This window comes from Cnephaeus nilssonii, assembly GCF_951640355.1.
Source record: "Cnephaeus nilssonii genome assembly, chromosome: 13".
NCBI classification, from domain to species: domain Eukaryota; kingdom Metazoa; phylum Chordata; class Mammalia; order Chiroptera; family Vespertilionidae; genus Cnephaeus; species Cnephaeus nilssonii.
The window spans coordinates 46,504,887-46,524,649 of NC_137084.1; the positions used below are offsets into that span (position 1 = coordinate 46,504,887).

Below are 19,763 nucleotides of genomic sequence, written 5' to 3' on the forward strand. Positions count from 1 at the left end.
TGGTTCCGGTCAGGGCTCATGCCCCAGTTGTGGGCTCAGTCCCGTGTGGGGTGTGCAGGACGCAGCCTATCAATGATTCCCTCTCATCACAGATGCTTCTCTCTCTCTCCTTCTCCCTTCCTCTCTAAAATCAATAAAAAAATATTTTTAAAAGAAAAAATACACATTGAAATATATAGGAGTAAATGGGGCATTTTATCTGCACTTAATCTCAAATGGTTCGAGAAGAAAAACATATATTTATTTCATAAATTTGTTTCCTTTAGTTTGAGATTATGTCAAAATAAAAAACCAGGAAATAAAGGAAAAAAGAAAGGCATATACTCCAAGTAGAGTATTTTCATCTTCTTTTATTGAAGGAAATAAAACCTGTGCTGCAGAGGCAGCAGTACCTCAGAACATAACAAGGTAGCCAATGGGGCTGACATGACAAGCCACAATGCTGGCCAGGGGTCCTACCATAGTGGCAAGACCAAAACCACAAAGATAGCAGGAGGTAGCAAACATCCCAAACACCCAGTGCAAGCATTTCCATTTGCAGAGAGCTTGGCCATGCATTGTAAAAACAGGGTCCCCTCATAGCTGGCAAAGTATCATCTCAAGCCACCAAATCCATCCAATCTAACATGTAGTCTCAGATTTGGAGATCCTTCCCTTTGACCAAAAGATTCGGGCCATCAGAAGATCTCACTTAATCTTTCAGCTCCTTATCCCAAAAGGAAAAAGAGACTGAGTTCTTAAAATATCACATAGGTATAGCTGGACAGGTGCTGATGTCCAGCCTTGTTCTAAAAGCAGCTAATTTTTTCCCCTGACTTCTCACACTGCTCTCACTCAGCATAGGCCCTAAGAAACTTCTCAGTGTTCTAAACAAGGACAGAATGGGGAGCAGCAGTCTAAAGGATGTAGGGAGTCAAAAGCTGCTACATAGATAGCCAAGACCATTTCACAAGAAATAGCATGGGGAACACTACTGGGTCAAGATCCCCCCAAACATCTGTAGAAGCACAAAGAAAAATGGTAGCTCTCTCTTCCCATATCAGTATCAGCTGCGCCATAGTCATGGTCCAGGAAGTTGAGCCATTTCATGTCCCTGACAGATTATCAACCACCATGGCATTCCTCAAGCTGTTCCAATTTTCAAGTACAATACGGTGTTTGGGCAGTTCAGTCACAGAAAATCAAGAACTAAAGAAACCTCAACCAATTACAAATTGATAATGCTATAAAGCCAAAAATTTATATAGCCAAAAACTGATTGGCTGGGGGTTTGGGAGGAGTTTACATGTGAAGAAGATTTTGCTAGGTAGAAATAGGAGTCCAAGGGTTTATTCATGTAAGCCCGGATCATAAACCACCCTCACATCCACAAATTGGGAGGAAATTCCTTATTTAGATAGCCATCATCTGATTAGTCAGTTGCATTTCTCTTCAATGCTGGACACATGGTTTTCAAGGATCAAAGTCTTGAGAGCACTAGACCAGGAAATGGGAGGAGGCAAGGCAAGGAAGAGAGAGCATCAAGGGTTGGAATTTCTGGAATTAGCATTAATTTCACGGAAGGCTTGGCACAATGAGGCTGGGGTGAGCGTGGTTTTAGTGATTGTTCTTGGCTGCCTCCTTTGCTGCAGCGATCAGTGGAGTGAGACTGGAGAGGGGCTTGGCAATCTTCAGGAACTGATGCTAGAAAAGAAAAAAAAGAGCAAAAGACACATGACTGTTTACCATTCTTCCTCAGCAACCATTACAAGATGTTAAGGGCATCCATGTTTGCACAAAGATGCTACCTGGAGAGCTTCAGATTATCCCCAAATTGAAGGACATCTTTAAAGGATAACAAACCATTTTGGAAAACTGTTTGGCAGTATCTACTTTCAACTAAACACAATCTATCCTATATCCCAGCAATTCCACTCCTAGGGATATTTCCAAGAGGAGTTTGTGTATCCATCAAAAGACAGATGTAAGGATGTTCATCACAGCTTTACTTCTAATAGTCATAACTAAAAAGAACCCAAATGTTCAAGAGAATGGAAGGATGAATAATAGTCATAAAATACTACACAGAAAATTACACAGAAATAAAATACTACACAGAAAAAAAATAACTGGTACACTGACAATGAGATGAAGCCCACAAACATTATGTTGAATGAAAGAAGCCAGATACAAAGGAGTTTATATTATATTAGGTAAGACTAAACTATGGTGATAATCAGAACAAAAATTGCCTCTGTGGGAAGGTATTGACTAAACATGACTCAATGATATACTGAAATACTGCATTTCAGGAGCATTGGTCTCATAATTTGTTGTGCTATCCTTGAATCCAGTAAGGCTAATTAATCCAGTAAGGACTTGATCAATAGCTTGGTCCTAACCCAAATCACTTTCATTGGACTGTACTCGGGGCCATATCCCCAACTATTAAAGACTTTTTGGAGAAAACACCATATGAAAACTGAATGTACATTTTCAATAAAATTGTTATGAAAAACAATTCTTTACATAATCCAGTCTCTTAACTAAAAATAATTTTCCTTACATTTAATAGTAAAAAAGTTTTGTGCCTTGAGAATAGGGGATATTTCTTCAATTGATAAGAATATAGGGACTATCACATTTCATTTTCTGTCCTGACTACCAGGAAACTAGGAACCAAATTTGATGTTTAAACAAAACAATTTAACTCAATTTATTTGCATATTTGATTTTTTATGCCATCCTTATAAGTCCCTTTTTAATCATGTTGTATATGTGTACAGACACACACAGAGACAATATATATAGATTCATTTCTAACAAGTTGCTTCAACTTCCTTTTGGACAGAGATAGGACATAAAGAGATACTGAGAACAAGAAGTTACAATTATTATGAAAGGAATAAAAGATCTGGCTAAATCATGCAGATATGAATTCCAACATAAGATCCTATGTACTTCTGTTCACAGATGTGTCTGCACAGGAGAAATAGATGTGAATCTTTCATTCTTTAAGATTTCGAGAGTCGTGGTTTTAAATATTTACAATGTACAGTAACAAGTTAAAGAGCCATGTCTCAGATCACATGTTCTATAAGCCTCTGAGCTGAGAAAGCAGTATGATCAACTACCCACCTGGGAGGCTTCAGTTTCCTTCTCTCTGTAGTGAACAAAGATAAACCCTAAGGCCCTTCCAGTGGTCACACTCTTCGAGCCAAAAGAGCAGTGGCCAAGAGCACACAAACTTGAGCGCCTAATAAACATAGGTTGAAATGCTGGATTCCGCGCTTATCAGTTATGCAATCATAAAAAAGCTACTAAATGCTTGAATTCTCATTTTTTTTCACGTGTAAACTTGGTAATAACAGAAGCTATAACTCTCAGGGTTGTTATAAAGCATAAATGGAAAATATATAAAGTTCTTAGTGCCTAGAGTGTGGTAAAGGTTCAAAATCCTGCATTTATTATTAGTTACATTATTATATCGGGAAAACTCTAGAGGGCACTAATCTTTCAATAACTACAATTTGGTACCTAATTAACAATATCTTCCATCACAGGCTTAACATAGTATTTGCACATTTCCCAATGCCTATGGTTTCCAGAAAAAAAACCTCATATGAAAGGCAAAGGGATCCTATTTGTACTGCCTGTTATAAGGGGTTTTTAGTCCCAAAAGATTCTAGAGACTATTGGATTACACTTGGCAGAACCCAGATTTCATATCTAATTGACCAATGCTCTGTAACCAGTAACCCCAATTACAAAGAAATGCTAAGTATGTTCCAGAGGGTAACATTTCAATTTAAGCAATTCCATTCAATTTAACAAATTTTTTTCTAAATACCTATTCTGAACTAGGTCCTAGTTATAAGAGGAGACCCAGAAGCCCTGACTGGTTTGGTTCAGTGGAAGAGGAGACCCAGAGATTAATAAAATGGAGGTTGTAATCTAGTGGGGAAAACAGAAATGTTCATTACCTAACTTTAATGCAGGGCAGTGTGGTAGATCCTGCTCTGCCCTGCCCTGCTTAGTTGCTCTTGGTCCTAACTCAAAAAATGACTGACTGTGCATGCCTACAGATTACTCACTGTTACAAAGTTATGTGATACTTATTATTAAATCACCATAGGCAATGTAGTAAAATATACTAGCAATAGGAAATTGCACCTGAAACATAAATGTTGCATACAAATAATGTGGCCGCTAAAGATAGTTTTTGCAACCATGTGAAACAATTAGGCTGTCTATTCAGAATTAAGCAGGTGGTAGTATAAAAGACATGGTAAACCCCCGACTTTAGGCTTCGCCAAGTCTGGCAGAATATCACTGCCACCATCTGAGAGGGTTTCAACTGAAGAAACAGGGAAGACTTGAAAAGGTGCACTCTAACCATCCCCCAAATTTATGTCCTCTGATACCCTTTACTGAAAATGCATTTTTTGAGTAAAATATAACTTCTGTAATATTTGCACATTAAAGAGCATCTACCAAAGACTCAAACTCTGCTAGACTAAATCAGGCAGAACAAAACAAGTGCTAAAGAAAGATACAAGCAAAGTTCAATAGGAGCTCAGATAGTAGATTTTTCAGCTGAGCCTGGGAGAATGTAGAGTTTTAACAGGCTGAAGAAGAGCCTAAGGGAATGACAGGAGCAGAAGCCCAGGATGAAGAAGGTTAGGGAACTGGGAATATATGTAGGCTGAGTGCAAAAGTGGTAAGAGAGAAGCCAGGTTCTATAGAAACCCGTACCTCACACACAAAAATGAAGCAAAACAGGCTTGGTTTCCAAAAATCAGGGGCTTCCCTGCATAGACCAGTTACCTGTAACAGCTCTTTAGCTGAACCCCTCTTCTCCACATCCATCTCAAGACAGCGGTTCAGAAAGTCTCGGAAGATAGATGACAGCTTCTCTGGGTTCTGAAGCTCTGGGGTCCCGTTGGTGGCAATGAGGTACAAGGCCTGACAACACAAGTGGAAAATCACCTTAGGTTCCAAATGAGGTTCTCACTTGGTCCCAGACATGCCCTCTAGACATATGGTCAGCTGCTTTATGCTTCTAGGACACAAAGAGGCAGCTTCGGTGTACTGGAAAGAATATGACCAAGGGTCAAATTTAACATTAAAAAGCCATGTGACCACGTGCAAGCCAGTGAAACATTGATCAGCTGCCTCCTGCACGCACATACCTACAACCTGGGTATGTGCCCTGACTAGGAATCTAACCCGCCACCTTTTTTGGTGCACAGGACAATACTCCAACCGAGCCACACTGGCCAGGGCTTACTCTGCTTTTTTTCACAGCACTTACCTCTGTTACTATATATTAATTTGTTTTCTAATATTAGAACGGTTCCTTGCTCATGATAGGAGCTCAATTGTTGAGTACTGTAGTAAATTAATGAGTGACTACTAATATCCCTTTTCCTTGAGCATTTATACTTTAAATTCAACAGTGGCTGGTTTTATCCAGAAAAGAGAGATCTAGGTTGAAAGCCATTGAGAATAGCCGGAGTCCCACTTCCTGGGACTAAAGACAACAACCCAAAATCTTATAATGGGGCTAGCAACACTTACTCTCAGAGGGTTTTCATTGAGGTATGGGGGCTCCCCTTCAATCATTTCGATGGCCATGATGCCCAGGGACCAGATATCAACCTTGGGCCCATAGGCTTTCCGCGTCACAACCTCTGGTGCCATCCAGTATGGGGTTCCCACCATGGTGCTCCGTTTGCTCTGCTCCGGGGTGATCTGGGCACAGAATCCAAAATCAGCTAGAAAAAGAAAATAAGGAAAGGAATTGTATTTGGGGTTCTCTTTTGTGAGTATTGACTACATGCCTACCCCTGGGTGTCAATCTCTGCCTCACTCCCCATCTCTCGAAAGCTGGAGTCACATAATTGCCACTTTCATGCCCAGCCCCTAGCCTGTCCCCTGTTCAACCTTAAAGAGAAGTAGGAGCAACATAACAAATATCACCCCTGGCCTTTTATCCATCCTCAAGCCAAAAGGACTAGACATTAAAGTCCAAGGTGCCCATTTGGCCTCGATTACTTGCTCTAATTCTTCTTTCTTCTTGAAAACAATTCCATATCCCAAAATCCAGCAAGTAGGTCCTTGCTTTACTTCCTGGGCATGAGTCTCAGACTGAAACTCTATTCACTTACAATGAGGCATGGCCCCACTTTTATCAGTTCCTCACCCTGTGACCAGAACAGAGACTGAGAACAGTCTTCCCATCCACCTATGACACAACCTGTTTGTCTGGACTATTGGTCCTTACACTTTTATTCTGCCTGAAGTTCATTTGGATTACATTGCAATTATATGTTTATTTAAATTACGAGGCCTTTGATAGGAAGAACTGTCTTCTCACTCATTTTTTTATTCCAAGAGGGTGTGGAATATAACAGACATATAATAAAAGTTTGCTGAATGGATGACTGAATGACAAAAATTACACTAAACTCATTTTTGTAATTATGTATTTCATGTAGATTGAGAACTATTTGAAGACAGGCAAAAGCGTCCTTCGTGTCCATCAGAAGACCTAGCACATAGGGGGCATTCGGTACATTTTTTTGGCTAAATGTATAAATGAATGAATAAAAATGACACCCTATATAGTAGTCATATAAAGATCCTGCATATCCCAGGAAATGCTCTTCAGTGAGTTCTCTAGCTATTATTATATGAATACTGTCCCACAGGAGACGGGATCCCACAGGAAAGAGAAGCATTATCACTCCTACTCACTTAGCTTGACAGAGCCATCCATTCCCAACAGGATGTTGTCACTCTTGATATCTCTGTGAATGACCTGGTTGGAATGCAGAAACTCCAAAGCTTGCAGGCACTATTGAAGTGGTGTGAGCAGAGGGAGAAAGAAAGGACATATAATACGAAGACTTACAGAAAATCAACTAATCCAACTTCCTAATTCTACGATAAAGTGAGGCCCCAACAAGTAAAAGGACTTGCTCCAAATGAGCGGCATAGATAGGTCTAGACTCTAGTCTTCTGTCTCCCAGTTAAGCATTCTTTTAACATCCCATGCTGCCTTATACCTTTACTAGAGGCCCGGTGCACGAAATTTGTGCATGGGGTTGGGGGGAGGGTCCCTCAGTCCAGCCTGCACCCTCTCACAATCCGGGACCCCTTGGGGGATGTCCAACTGACCGGGCCTAAACCGGCAATTGGACATCCCTCTCACAATCCTGGACCGCTGGCTCCTAACTGCTTGCCTGCCTGATCACCCCTAACCACTCTGCCTGCCTGCCTAATCACCCCTAACCACTCTGCCTGCCTGCCTGATCACCCCTAACCACTCTGCCTGCCTGATTGCCCCTAACCACTCTGCCTGCCTGCCTGATTGCCCCTAACTGCTCACCTGCCTGCCTGATTGCCCCTAACCACTCTGCCTGCCTGCCTGATTGTCCCTAACTGCTCGCCTGCCTGCCTGATTGTCCCTAACTGCTCGCCTGCCTGCCTGATTGCCCTTAACCACTTCTGCCTCGGCCCCTGCCGCCGCAGCTTTGTTGGAAAGGACATCCAGAATGATGTCCGGAAGGTTGTTTGGCTGTCTGGTCTAATTAGCATATTATGCTTTTATTATTATAGATTATACCTTATTTATTATACCTTACTATAATATACCATGTAACAGTTTTCTTTCAATACTTGAGTTCCTCCAATATACTTTATTTTGGAGTTTTTAAAAAGCATTAAATACTTGGCAAAGAACCTGAGACCCAAAAGAAAAACTACTGAGGAAGAATGGAAAGAATTTTGTAATGATAAAACTGGAGGAAAGTGACAAATAAGTCATATTTGGGAAACCAGGCATCTGGAACTGATATTAGAAGCAGTAAAGTTAGGAGAGTAATCTTATTTTGGAGATAATTTATTTTGTGTGGGGTATGCTAAGTTTTATATACCTATAAATATTTATAGATGAAGTCCAGTAAGCAACTAAACATAAGAGTCTTAAGTTCTATACAGAGGTCTAGACTTGAGATAAATATTTATGAGTTGTATGTGAAGAGGAGATTTTTTTTTAAGTTATAGAAATGGTTGGAACTGGCAAATGTTATAGAAGATAAGAAGAGAAAGAAAAAAACCTTAGAAAACACCTATACTTAGCAGGCAGAATGAAAGTGCCTGGTTCTGCCACTCCTGATGGACAAAATCATTCTAGATAAATCACTTACTCTCTGGGCTACTGTTTTCCCATCTGTAAAATGCAACTAAATCTTCTAAGTGAAGTCCAGAACCCAAAGCTAAAATTTTAGAAGCTTCTATCAAATTAAAAACCATCCTATATAATAAAGAGGTAATATGCAAATTGACCCTCACACCCTCACAAGATGGCCGCCCCACATCGTCACAAGATAGCTGCCCCCACGTTGTCACAAGATGGCTGCCCCCACATTGTCACAAGATGGACAGTAGGGGAGGGCAGTTGGGGGCGACCAGACCTGCAGGGGAGGGCAGTTGGGGGCAATCAGGCCAGCAGGGGAGCAGTTAGGCGTCAATCAGGCTAGCAGGCAGAAACGGTTAGGGACAATCAGGCAGGCAGGCAGGTGAGTGGTTAGGAGCCAGCAGTCCTGGATTGTGAGAGGGATGTCCGACTGCCGGTTTAGGCCCGATCCCTGTGGGCCTAAACAGGGATGGGGCCTAAATCAGCAGTTGGACATCCCCCGAGGAGTCCCAGATTGGAGAGGGTGCAGGGACACCTCCCCCCCCCAGTGCACGAATTTCATGCACCGGGCCTCTAGTCTATAATCATCTATAATCATAAAAGCATAATATGCTAATTAGACTGGATGTCCTTCTGGACAAAGCCAGGGTTGCGAGGGAAGCCCAGGTCCCGGGTGCCAGCAGCCGGAGGAAGGAAGGCCTACTCTTGCATGAATTTCGTGCATCAGGCCTCTAGTAAAGATATAAACCAATTTGAAAATGATATTTAAATGTTCTCAAATTAATATTTTATTTTAAAAAGCATATTAATGGCTAAATTAAAAACAAACCAATATCCAGAAGTGACTATTCCCTATGAAAGTAATAGTTGTTTTCCTTAGGAGGCTGAAAACCCTGGCCTCTGAATGTCAAAAATTATGATCAAAAAGAATGATTTCAAGAAACCGGAACCCTCATGCACTGCTAAGAGAAATGTAAAATGGTACAGCCACTTTGGAAAACAGTGTGGCCATTCCTCAAAATGTTAAGCCTAGAAGTTCTACTCCTAGGCATATATCCAAGAGAAATTAAAACATACATCCAGCCCTGGCCCGTGTGGCTTAGCTGGTTGAAGTGTCAGGTCACATACCCAGGTTTTGTGGGTTCAATCCCCAGTCTGGGCATGTACAGGAGGCAACTGATGTGTCTCTCTCTCTCTCTCTCTCTCTCTCTCTCTCTCTCTCTCTCTCTCTCATATCAATGAAAAACTTAACATTGTGTGAGGATTAAAAATAATAAAAAATACATCCAAACAAAAATGTATACATGAATGTTCATAGCATTATTCATAATAGCCAAAAAGTGGAAATGACCCAAAATGTCCATCAACTGATGAATAGATAAATAAATGGAATCTGATTTGCTATTAAAAGGAATAAAGTACTGCTATGTTCTATAATATGGATGAACCTTCAAACCATTATGCTAAGTGAAAGAAGCCAGTCACAAATAAGCAAATACTACATGACTGCATTTACATGAAATCCAAAACAAGCAAATCTATAGAAGTGGGGTGAGTGGAAAGTGACTGCTAACAGGTATGGAGTTTCTTTTTGGGGTGATAAACTTGTTTATGGTGACGGTTGTACAACTCAATATACTAAAAACAATAAAAGTATATACCTTGATTGAGTGGATCAAAATCCAAAATCCAAAATCCAAAGTATTGTTTCTACTAAATGTATATTGCTTTTGCACCATCATAAAGTCAAAATATCATAGGTGATCCATCATAAGTCAGGACCATATATGGGTGAATTATATCTCACTAAATATTTTTTAAAAAGTGGGATGATCTCTATTAGAACTCAATGAAACAGTAATGCCATCTATTTTTGCAATTTAAAAATTCTTCCAAGTGCCTTTTGATCCATATGGCACCCCTAAGGTATATACGCTGTGCATTTCCATTTTAAAGATAAATAATTTGAGGCAAATTATTTCCTTGAGTACACATGCATGTATCATGCATGTATTTTCAACCAGTGAAAAACATCTTAGACATTACAATGGTTTGTGGTTTCCAAAGGGTCACAGTACATAAACAGATATTCACTACAATGTATCTATGATATTAAAATTTCATGGGGGCAATGGGATTAGAGAAAAAATATCTTCAAAGGCTCTTTGGGGTGAGGGCAGAGATAATGGGAAAAAGTTGAAACACTGCATCCGTGGTACAGAAAAGAAGTCAGATCTAAGAATCGCAAGCTGGTATTAATCCTATTGTACTTGTTCTAGATCACACGGTTTCTAAAACAAAGGTGATCATATTTTCTAGGACAGTACTGATTTCACATGCTTTTGTTTCTTATTAAATATAAAACTACATAAATTCATCTGTATGCCTCCAGGTGTTACATCATCAAACCTCAATCATACTATTGGACACATACCCATAAAACTCTGAACCTAATGTACTCTTCTACTTTCCCTTTCCCCAATTCCCAAACTTTTCTCTGGGATACTGAAAAGTTCCAGTCTCATATCAGCAAAACATCCGATATCCTCAGCTTCTCTGAATATTCCCTTCATCTTCTTGCTCTAATGAAAATGTGGCTATCCTCTGAGTGCTGCTCATGGAGCCTTTATGAGTTTTCTCCCACTTCTTACTCCAGCACATTATAGACCTCAGACAATTAATAGCAAAGAGGAGAAAGGAGAATACCTATTTATGCTTTTCTATTTCCTTTGCCTGGAAATATTTTACCCTGGATTTTTAGCTTGGCTTACTTTTTCCTATCATTCAGATCTTTATTCAAACCTATATGCAAAGCGTTCCCTGATGACTCTGTCTAAAAGAGCAATTCCTCTGTCACCACCTTCTTATCTGCTTCACAGGAAACCCATAGCACATGAGGAAAGCAGGAAAGCAAAATAAAAATATGATTAAAAATAGATACCCATATAAAAGAGACAGAGGAAAATATTACAAAGTGTTTATAGCAGTTATCTTTAAGGGATGAAATTATGAGTGACTTGATATATATTTTGGTACTTTTTAATTTTTCTATAATGGGTATATCCTATATAATATGGAGCTAATATGCTAATTAGACCAGACACGGAATGACCTTCCAGAATGACCAGTGGGGGGTTGGGGCAGCGGGGCTGCGAGGGCTACTCTTGCACGATTTTCGTGCATCGGGCCTCTAGTAATTTTATAATCGGAATAAAGTTATCTTTAAAGAAAAAAAATCATGGTGATAGAAATTTCAAAACAGGCATAATAAAAGAATGATGGGAGAGTCTGACTTCCCATCTCATTTCTCCCACCTGCACAGTGCCCAGGCTGAGATCCCACCAGATGTCGAACATTGACAGACATGGGTATGGAGGCCACATCCTGCTCAAGGCTGGTTTGGCCACTGGCCTTACCTCACGGCAAACAGCTGCAATCTGGCCTTCATCCATGCAGGTTTCCGTCACCACATCTGTCAAAGAGCCTCCAGCCAAGTATTCCATGACAACCCACAGCTCATCTCCCACGAGGTAACTGTAGGATAAAGGGTAAGAAGGAACAGAGTACACTGAGCCATAGAACTGGATTTCAAAGGCTCAGCACATACACAGAGCGAACCTGCATTTCCATCAGCTCTGGAAGAGTCTGCTTTCTGGGAGAAAGCAGAATCTGGGGGACAGAATTACTAACTTGATAGCTCTTAGGAATTCAACCAGAGAAAACAAAGCAGACTATTCTGTGAAGCCCCAAAGGACAGATCACTAGGTTGAAGATATGAAATATAAAATTATATTTCGTCACAACACAAAGCAATGCCTCCTAAAATTTGACACAATTCCCACACCTCTAGAAGCACTACAGCAGAGAGCACCCCACCATTTAACAAAGACAGGATTTGGAGTCCATGTTACCAATACAGGGAGTCACTCAACCTCCTTGAGGGTTCTTCCATGAGACCAAATACCGGGTCCTGTTCAAGACTCTCTCCCAGAATCCAGCACAGTAGGTGCCAATATTTACTGAAGAAATCAATCCTATATAATAAAAGCCTAATGTGCAAATAGACCGAATGGCAGAACAACTGGTGGAACGACCGGTCGCTATGACGCCCACTGACTACCATGGGGCAGACATTCAACGCAGGAGCTTCCCCCAGCCCGCAGGCCCCAAGCCCTGCCCGTCACCCCACAGATTGGCCCTGATCGCCAGCCAGGCCTAGTGACCCTACCTGTGCTCGAAATTTTGTGCACCGGGCCTCTAGTTGGTAAAATAAAAGATAACTGTAAATATTTAAATAAAAAAAAGAAGGCTATAAAAGCCATTTAAAAGCTGTAAAGTATTATACACACAGTCATTACTCTGGCAATGATCTCTATTTTGAGTGTCTCTGATTCCAGGAATGGAATGAGTCCAGTAAGGGCTTCAGGGCCAAAGCCTCTTCTGGTAAGCCAAGGGCTGCCACTTCGTACTGTATCCCTAAAGAGATTATGATTTTGACATGAGTTAGAACCCATAATTTCACTGATGAAAAGATCACTTAGCCAGTCTGGTTAACATCCTCAGCTATAGAGTAAGACAAATAAAAACAAGGCTGGCCCAGAGCCCTACAGACTCTCTGCTAGCTTCAGACAAAGAAGCTAGATTGGATTGTCTTGAGCTGTATGGTATGTCACCTTATCTTCATCCTGCTACTGGGCAGATGGGGACACTGTTAGGGGTCGGGGGAGAAGGGGGAGGAAAAGGTCTCAAGCAAAGGCTAAGATCTGAATCTTATTCTCTTGACTATGAATCTAGTACTCCTTCCTTAATATTATTTATAATTTAAAGTCTTGTAGTTTTTTAATTTGCATAAAGAATAAATATGACAAATTAAATCTTTCCTCAACAATCTCTTTTGAGAGAAGACTGTAGTGACTTGAACCGAAAGAGAATTCAGAACTGGGTAAAAAGCCCTCCAGGGACATGAACCTATTTCCTCCCTAATAAAACAATGCACATTTATGGCCTCTCACCCAGCACATCAAAAAGACATCTGTCAACTTGGACTAATTGGAGGGAGAAGTTTGAGGGGCCAAGAGACTATCTCCAGACACATGCAAAGCAGAGTTCATATACCTGGGCACAGATGTAAAACAATGGGCATCCAGATTCATGTTGTGTTAAACACTCTGTAGCTACACACTGCACCAAGGTACCTTCAAAAATCACATCTTTAGATAAAGCCTCAGAGCATCACATATCTGGAGAACAAGTATGTGGAGAAGTTCTCCTCTGGGACAACTCACAAAAATCACAGAATCTCCATTGCAATAACCCCACTGAGTGCTCAGGTGAAGGCTACTCACTTCTGTCCTCCAACAGGTGCTCCCACGTGCCTTTTTTTCCTCAGCCAACTAGAAGCTATTTGAAGGCAGGGACTGAGCTTTATTTATTCTGATTCCACAGTGTAAGCCTCTGGATACACCAGCAAAGGCTTGATTGATTCATTTATAAATTTTCTAATCCAATTGCCAGAACAGAAATTTCTCCAACAATATTGTCATGCATTTTATTGTTTAGCACCTCCAGTGATGAGGAACTCACTATCTTATGGGATAGGCCATATCCTTATTGGACAGTTTTCATTTTTCCTTATCCTGAGCCCCTTATAGAAATAAATCTGGTATACTTATAGCCCTCAGTAGTGTGTCCAAGCTACATTCTCTGTGTAATAGGTTCTTAAAAGAGATGGGAAGGTAATAACTTTCAGAAGGTTCTTCAGAGCCAGTCATGACCCACATCATAGACAATCATCCCCCAAAAGGAGAAAGCTTTGTTCTCTACAGCTACCAACATCATATGCTGGGAAGGTCAAAGTCCAACTCCTTTCCTCTTTACAGAAACTGAAGCTTACTGATGTTTTGTATGCAAAACAAGAAATCTGGCAGAAATGAAATCAGTTGGCAATGCAATGGTATAAAGAGTAAAGGAATTAAAGTCCAAGACAGTCCAATAGCACCTCCACCTGTGCTGTCTCTGAAATCCAGGCAAGAAGCTCATTTTCTTTTTTCATATGTGGGAGGAAAGAACATGACATGGTGCTAGGGATATTCAAATACAAAACCCTCATCTGCTACTTACTGATGTACTGGTCTTGAACTAGTTGTTAACTTCTATGAACCTTAGTTTCTTAGGTAATAAATCCTACCTCACAAGTAAAGCATAACACAAACGCTAGCTACAACCACCATTATTATGTTGAAGAACAGAATTCTGATGAACTGAAACAACAGGCTGAAAAAAATCAAAATGGGATTTAATGAAGACAACTAAGAAGTTCTACATTACCAGTTTAAGGCATGGTCATGTAAAACAAAACAAAAAAGATCAGAGATTTTAATTGACTCCAACTTACTAGGGGTTAACAATGAAACATGCCTCCTTAAAAAAAACCACACACACACACAAAATAATGAATGTAATCACTAGCTTGTGTTGCATTTAGAACAAAGGAGAAGTCCCACTCTCTCCATTCTGGTCAAATCAGAAATAAAAATACTGAGTGTCACGTTTTGTGAGAATACCAGACAAGCTAGAACTTATTCAGGAGGGTGAACATGATGAGGAAAGATTTGAGATACGGAATGATTTAAAAGCCTAAAGGTCTGACCCAGGCCGAAGGGCTGAAGGGCTTCCCTGAGGCAGAACAAACAGTGCTGTTAGGAGCTATAGGGTGGTAGGGTTCAGCCTAACCCAGGAGATTGTGCAGCAAGCAGAGGTGTCAGCAGTATGCAGGGTCGGAGGCACAGAGCTAAGCATCATAGAAGATTCTTCAATGGAGGCGTTGCCTTCTCCTTTAACAACTCCACCATCCATCAGTCCCAAAGGCCCTCTCTCTGACAGGACCTGTCCATACCTGTCCAAGTAGTTCACAATATTTGGGTTCTTATTTTCCCTCATGACCAGGATCTCATTAATAATCAGCTCTTTCTTCGGCTGCTGCTGAAGGTTCATCTGCTTAATGGCCACCTGAAATCAGAGTACATTCGATATGCTATTAGAGTCACTCAGTACTTACTGAGCATCTACTAAGTACCAGGCCTTAAACACTAAGCAGACAGAGATGAATAAGATATGGTCTTACCCTTGAAGAATTCACAATTTATTAACATAGCCCAGTGGTACTCAATATGAGGTCCCTAGACCAGCAGGATCAACATCTGGAAACTTGTTGAAAATGGAAAATTTTCAGGTTCTAGCCAGTCCTAGAAATTCTGTATTTTAATAAACCCTCCAGGAGATTCTGATATACACCAGTTTGAGGATCAACCTTGCTACTAAATAAAATAGTTTTATTAAAAAAATACTTCTAAAAATCACAGTATAAAAGAGGTGTGCTATAACAAAAGTCCATACAAAGTGCTATAGAAACATGTTTGGTAATGTAGAGACTTCAGAGAGGGGAAGATGGCTTTTTAAACTTGGTGTGGAAAGACAAGTCAGAGTGGACCAGGTGAAGAGAGAAGAGAAAAAGAGGATAAAATCCCTATACTACTTGTGTATAAAAAAACATCTTGATAGGCTTCTTGTCTATAGAAATATATCAGTTTCCAGGTAATACAAATATAGGTTAGTTTCCAAGGCACCTTTGTATCCATCTTTTCTGTGTCAGGTACTATCTAAGGTATTCTCAAGTTTATTTCATTTAATCCTCAGAAATACCAAATTCAGCATTACTACTGACCCCTTTTGACAGATAAAGGAATTGTGTTTGAGAGGGATATGTGAATTGCAAACATGTGTCTAAAGGGCAACACGTTGACCTAAAGACATCTTACATTACGTATAGTAAGCTCTTGTAACATATGTTAAGATTTGGAGCCATAGAGTGCCTTTGGAATTCCCTCAGGGCATCTTGAAGGATGGAACAGTATTCTTGAACCTCACAGAAGTCACTGCTGGCAGCAGAAAGGAAGAACAGAGGCGGACAGAAGATAACATAGAGGCAGTGGCAGGACCTCGGGGATCCTTTGTAATAGCTACTGACTAACTATAGCTACATGCCCTTCACACCTAATCAGATCCCTCCTCTTCGGGCCAGCAGACAGCACTCCTATTACAGAAAAGGAATTGGACTTGAACTCTGAGGACGTAAGCTCCAGGGCTGAGTCTGCACTTACTGATCTTGACCAATCACAAGTTCTCTAAGCCTCAGTCTCTTCATCAACGCACTGAGGATAATAATACCAACCCTGGTTCCCTTCCTCACAGGATTGGTTTGAGGACTAAATGAGGTAGTGGCCAAGGTGTTACTCATATTCAAAAAGAAATTTAAATGATAAAGTAAGGCAACAATGATAAATGCATTTGATAAGTACCTGGCACAGAGCGGCAGGAATGACAACATCAACAAGGAACAATAGCAAAACCCAACCACCCTCCCACCACTACTATTCATTGAATGCCTACTATGTACCAGGCCCGGATGTTAGGTGCTCTGCTTACATCATGCCAGGAAAACCTAACAACAACCCTGTAAGTAAAAACCATTATCTGCATTTGCAGGTAAGGAAATTGAGATTTAACATTTACGAGAAAATTGCCTAAAGTCATCATCAGTGCCCACAGGGCCATATGACTCCAAAGCCTCTCCCAGTCTATTCTGTTACACACATTCCCTCTAAAAAAAAAATAGGCTTGAAAAATAATAGTTCAATCTGTCCCTGGAAGTCTTCCCAGCACTAACATACAGTCTTCCTATGGGTGACAGACAAGAGCTCTGCTCGTCCCCCGGGGAAGCCCCTAGTAAGCACTGACTCCCGAAGCCTGGAGATTTAGACTCCCTGGGCAGGAAGCAAGGCCTTCCTGACCACACTCATTAGCCACCCTAATGGACTTCCATTCACAGTTTTATAACCACAAGGCAGGCACAGAGGGAAGTCAAGTTTCTGTTTCCTGTGGGTAGCTTCTCATACATGCAGCCTCCAGCCTTTCAGGAACTGCCCACCACGAGCCAGCCTCCCATTAAGGGCGGTAAGGCCCAAGAGGCCAGAAACATGACAAGGAGCCCTCGTGCCTAACCTGAGCTCTACAGTGGCCTTGCAGCCTGGAGAGCACAGCTTTAAGTTTTGGAATCAAAAGTTTCTAACCTAGTCCTTGCGAACTATACAACCCTACAAGTTATTTCAACTCCCTGTTCCCTATATCAAAGGGACTTTTAGAATGGGTATATCCCCCTCTTTTCCAGATCTCTACCTCCACTTCACCATATTTAAAATTGACACAAGGATACCACCCTTCCTTCCTCACCATTATTTCAACACAGGTTCCTGTTGGCACTGTAAGTCTTTTATGGGTACACAATGGAAAATATGGTCTCTTACATTTGTATATGATTTGGGGGGGAAGGGGATAAAGCCATTGTATCGAGGGCCTTCAGGAGAGGTTTGAGGGGCTGGGAGGACAAGGAGATCCGCCATCCTCTGTCCAGCCAGATCTTCCGCTTCGCAACCACTGGAAAGCCATTTAGATACGAGGGTAATGTCTCGGTGCTTTGGAAGCACTGAATCTTTCACATAGTGTCCCTATCGAGCTAAGAAGGGTTAAAATTTAACCAAAATGAAGAAAAAAACAGTAGAGCTGAAGGAACAATAGTTGGTTGTAGACACTCACCTCCTGTCCTGTGGCCACATCCATTGCTGTGTACACAGTGCCTGAAGCACTGAACAACAGGTCGGGGAGAGAGGGGGGAAAAAACATAGGTATTAAGTGAGGTGATACTTGTCAAATGCAGATCTACACACAATCTGGCAATACAAGGGTTTATAACAGCAGCAAAAATAATCCCCCACTGCCCACCCCCACCTTCTCATATTTAAGGGGCAGTATGGAGTAGCAAAGAGAATACAGGCTCCAGTGGACAAAATATCTGAGTTCCAGTCTGGAACGTCTACCTCGTATCTACTAGCTATGCCATCCTGAGCAAGTTATTCTCTTCACTTTCCTCATTTGCAAAGTGAAGGTAAGAGTATAAGGGTGTATACGAGAATTTAAATCAATTATTTATTTATGCTCTCAAGAGGATATGTGAATTTCATTTTGCAGTTTGTATTATAAAACAGGTTTGTATTTTTCATTCTTTTCAAACATAAAATATTAAATATGCTTTTTAAATACATATGCTCCCAGAAAATCTGATATTTCTACTCCAGCCCCAAGGTACCCTCACTATACATACATATGCATATATATGCGCGCGCGCGCGCACACACACACACACACACACACACACACACACACACACACACAAAGAGAAAAGAGAGTGGGAGGGAGAGAAATACTAGGAATAATGCTAGGAAAGTAATCATGTCCACTCTAAATAACTAAAAAACTAATTTTATGCCTATAACCACAAACCCTGTATATTTGTAGGTCATGATGTGCAGAAATATTTGTAACTTTACATATCATATGTCATATATATAAAATGTAATTTGAAGATATTTAATTCCATGTATTGCAAAAAAAAAAAAAAAAGCATTCTAGCAAGCCCTGAGATTATGCTTCACAGGGAAGTCAGGACAATTCAGGGAGAAAAGTCACTTGTAAGTTTGCCTTACAGCTAGAAATTATGGTCACCAGCTTCCTAGCCACCACTCTTTGGTTGAGACCCTAGTTACATAACAAAAAAAATGTGATCATTTATATAAGGGCTATCAAATAAGGATTGGATTATCTGCATTGGCAGTTATTTCCCGTTGACTCATCATCCTGCCTCTAGCCATCTTCTTTCATAAAGCTGGTGTCTCACTTCCTGTGCCCATCCTCCCCCATCCCACCAGATGCACCATTCTTCAAAGGCCTTGGGGATGGACATCTCTATGATTACAGGAGTCTAGGAAACGAATCAGACCCACTGGTTAGTACTTGATTATTTCTACCTTGAATAGACATATGTTTAGATATGAATTCTGGGGCAAAAAAAAAAATCTTCAGGTCTTAAAGGGAAGAACAAGCAAAAATTATAATTAGCACTAATTCATCATACTTATGTGGCATTTTTTTTAAAAAATCATGGAATGTGAAATCATCAGCACAGGTGATTAATAAATATTTCATTCCTCCCTTACACTAACAAACCTATCAATAAGCAAGGAAAGCACATTTTGTAGATGTTGCCTATTTATGGGCTTCACACATCTGAATTTTTTTTAAAAATCATAAATTCAGGATGTGAAAGGCACAGAATCTACAATTGCTCTCCCTTAAATTTATGGCTGAAGAAACTGAAGTCCAGAGATGGGACCTGACTTGCCCACACTTGCCTGTGTACCTTTCTGCTACATTCTCAGTACCTCAATGTAATTAGCTACAGGAAATGCCATGCCAGATTACTCTTACTTTCTTCTCAGTATGTTAACTACCTTTCATTGAGTTCAGACTCACGAAAGCATGTCTGGTAGAAAAAGCACTCCATCAGGAAAAAAAATGAGATTCACTCAAGTCCAGGGTTGTTTTAAGGATTAAACAATAGATGCAAATAACTGATGTAAGCTGTAGAATGCTGTATAATTAAAACATCAGTATATTACACAATACTTTA

General features: G+C 40.6%; 1 protein-coding gene across 3 annotated transcripts in view; it reads right to left on the minus strand.

The window, feature by feature from the left end:
* Window positions 1–1,455: 1,455 nt before the first annotated feature.
* The window catches only part of PAK1 (p21 (RAC1) activated kinase 1), a 123,912-nt gene continuing 105,604 nt past the window's right edge, over window positions 1,456–19,763 (minus strand). For all 3 annotated transcript variants that reach the window (XM_079788626.1, XM_079788624.1, XM_079788625.1), the window contains exons 9-15: window positions 17,834–17,882; window positions 15,078–15,190; window positions 11,599–11,716; window positions 6,739–6,838; window positions 5,560–5,756; window positions 4,807–4,944; window positions 1,456–1,683 (exon numbers count right to left, since the gene is read on the minus strand). In XM_079788626.1, coding sequence (XP_079644752.1) covers window positions 1,597–1,683; window positions 4,807–4,944; window positions 5,560–5,756; window positions 6,739–6,838; window positions 11,599–11,716; window positions 15,078–15,190; window positions 17,834–17,882 — 802 coding nt within the window. In that variant the 3' untranslated portion in view covers window positions 1,456–1,596. The remainder of the gene's footprint in view (window positions 1,684–4,806; window positions 4,945–5,559; window positions 5,757–6,738; window positions 6,839–11,598; window positions 11,717–15,077; window positions 15,191–17,833; window positions 17,883–19,763) is intronic.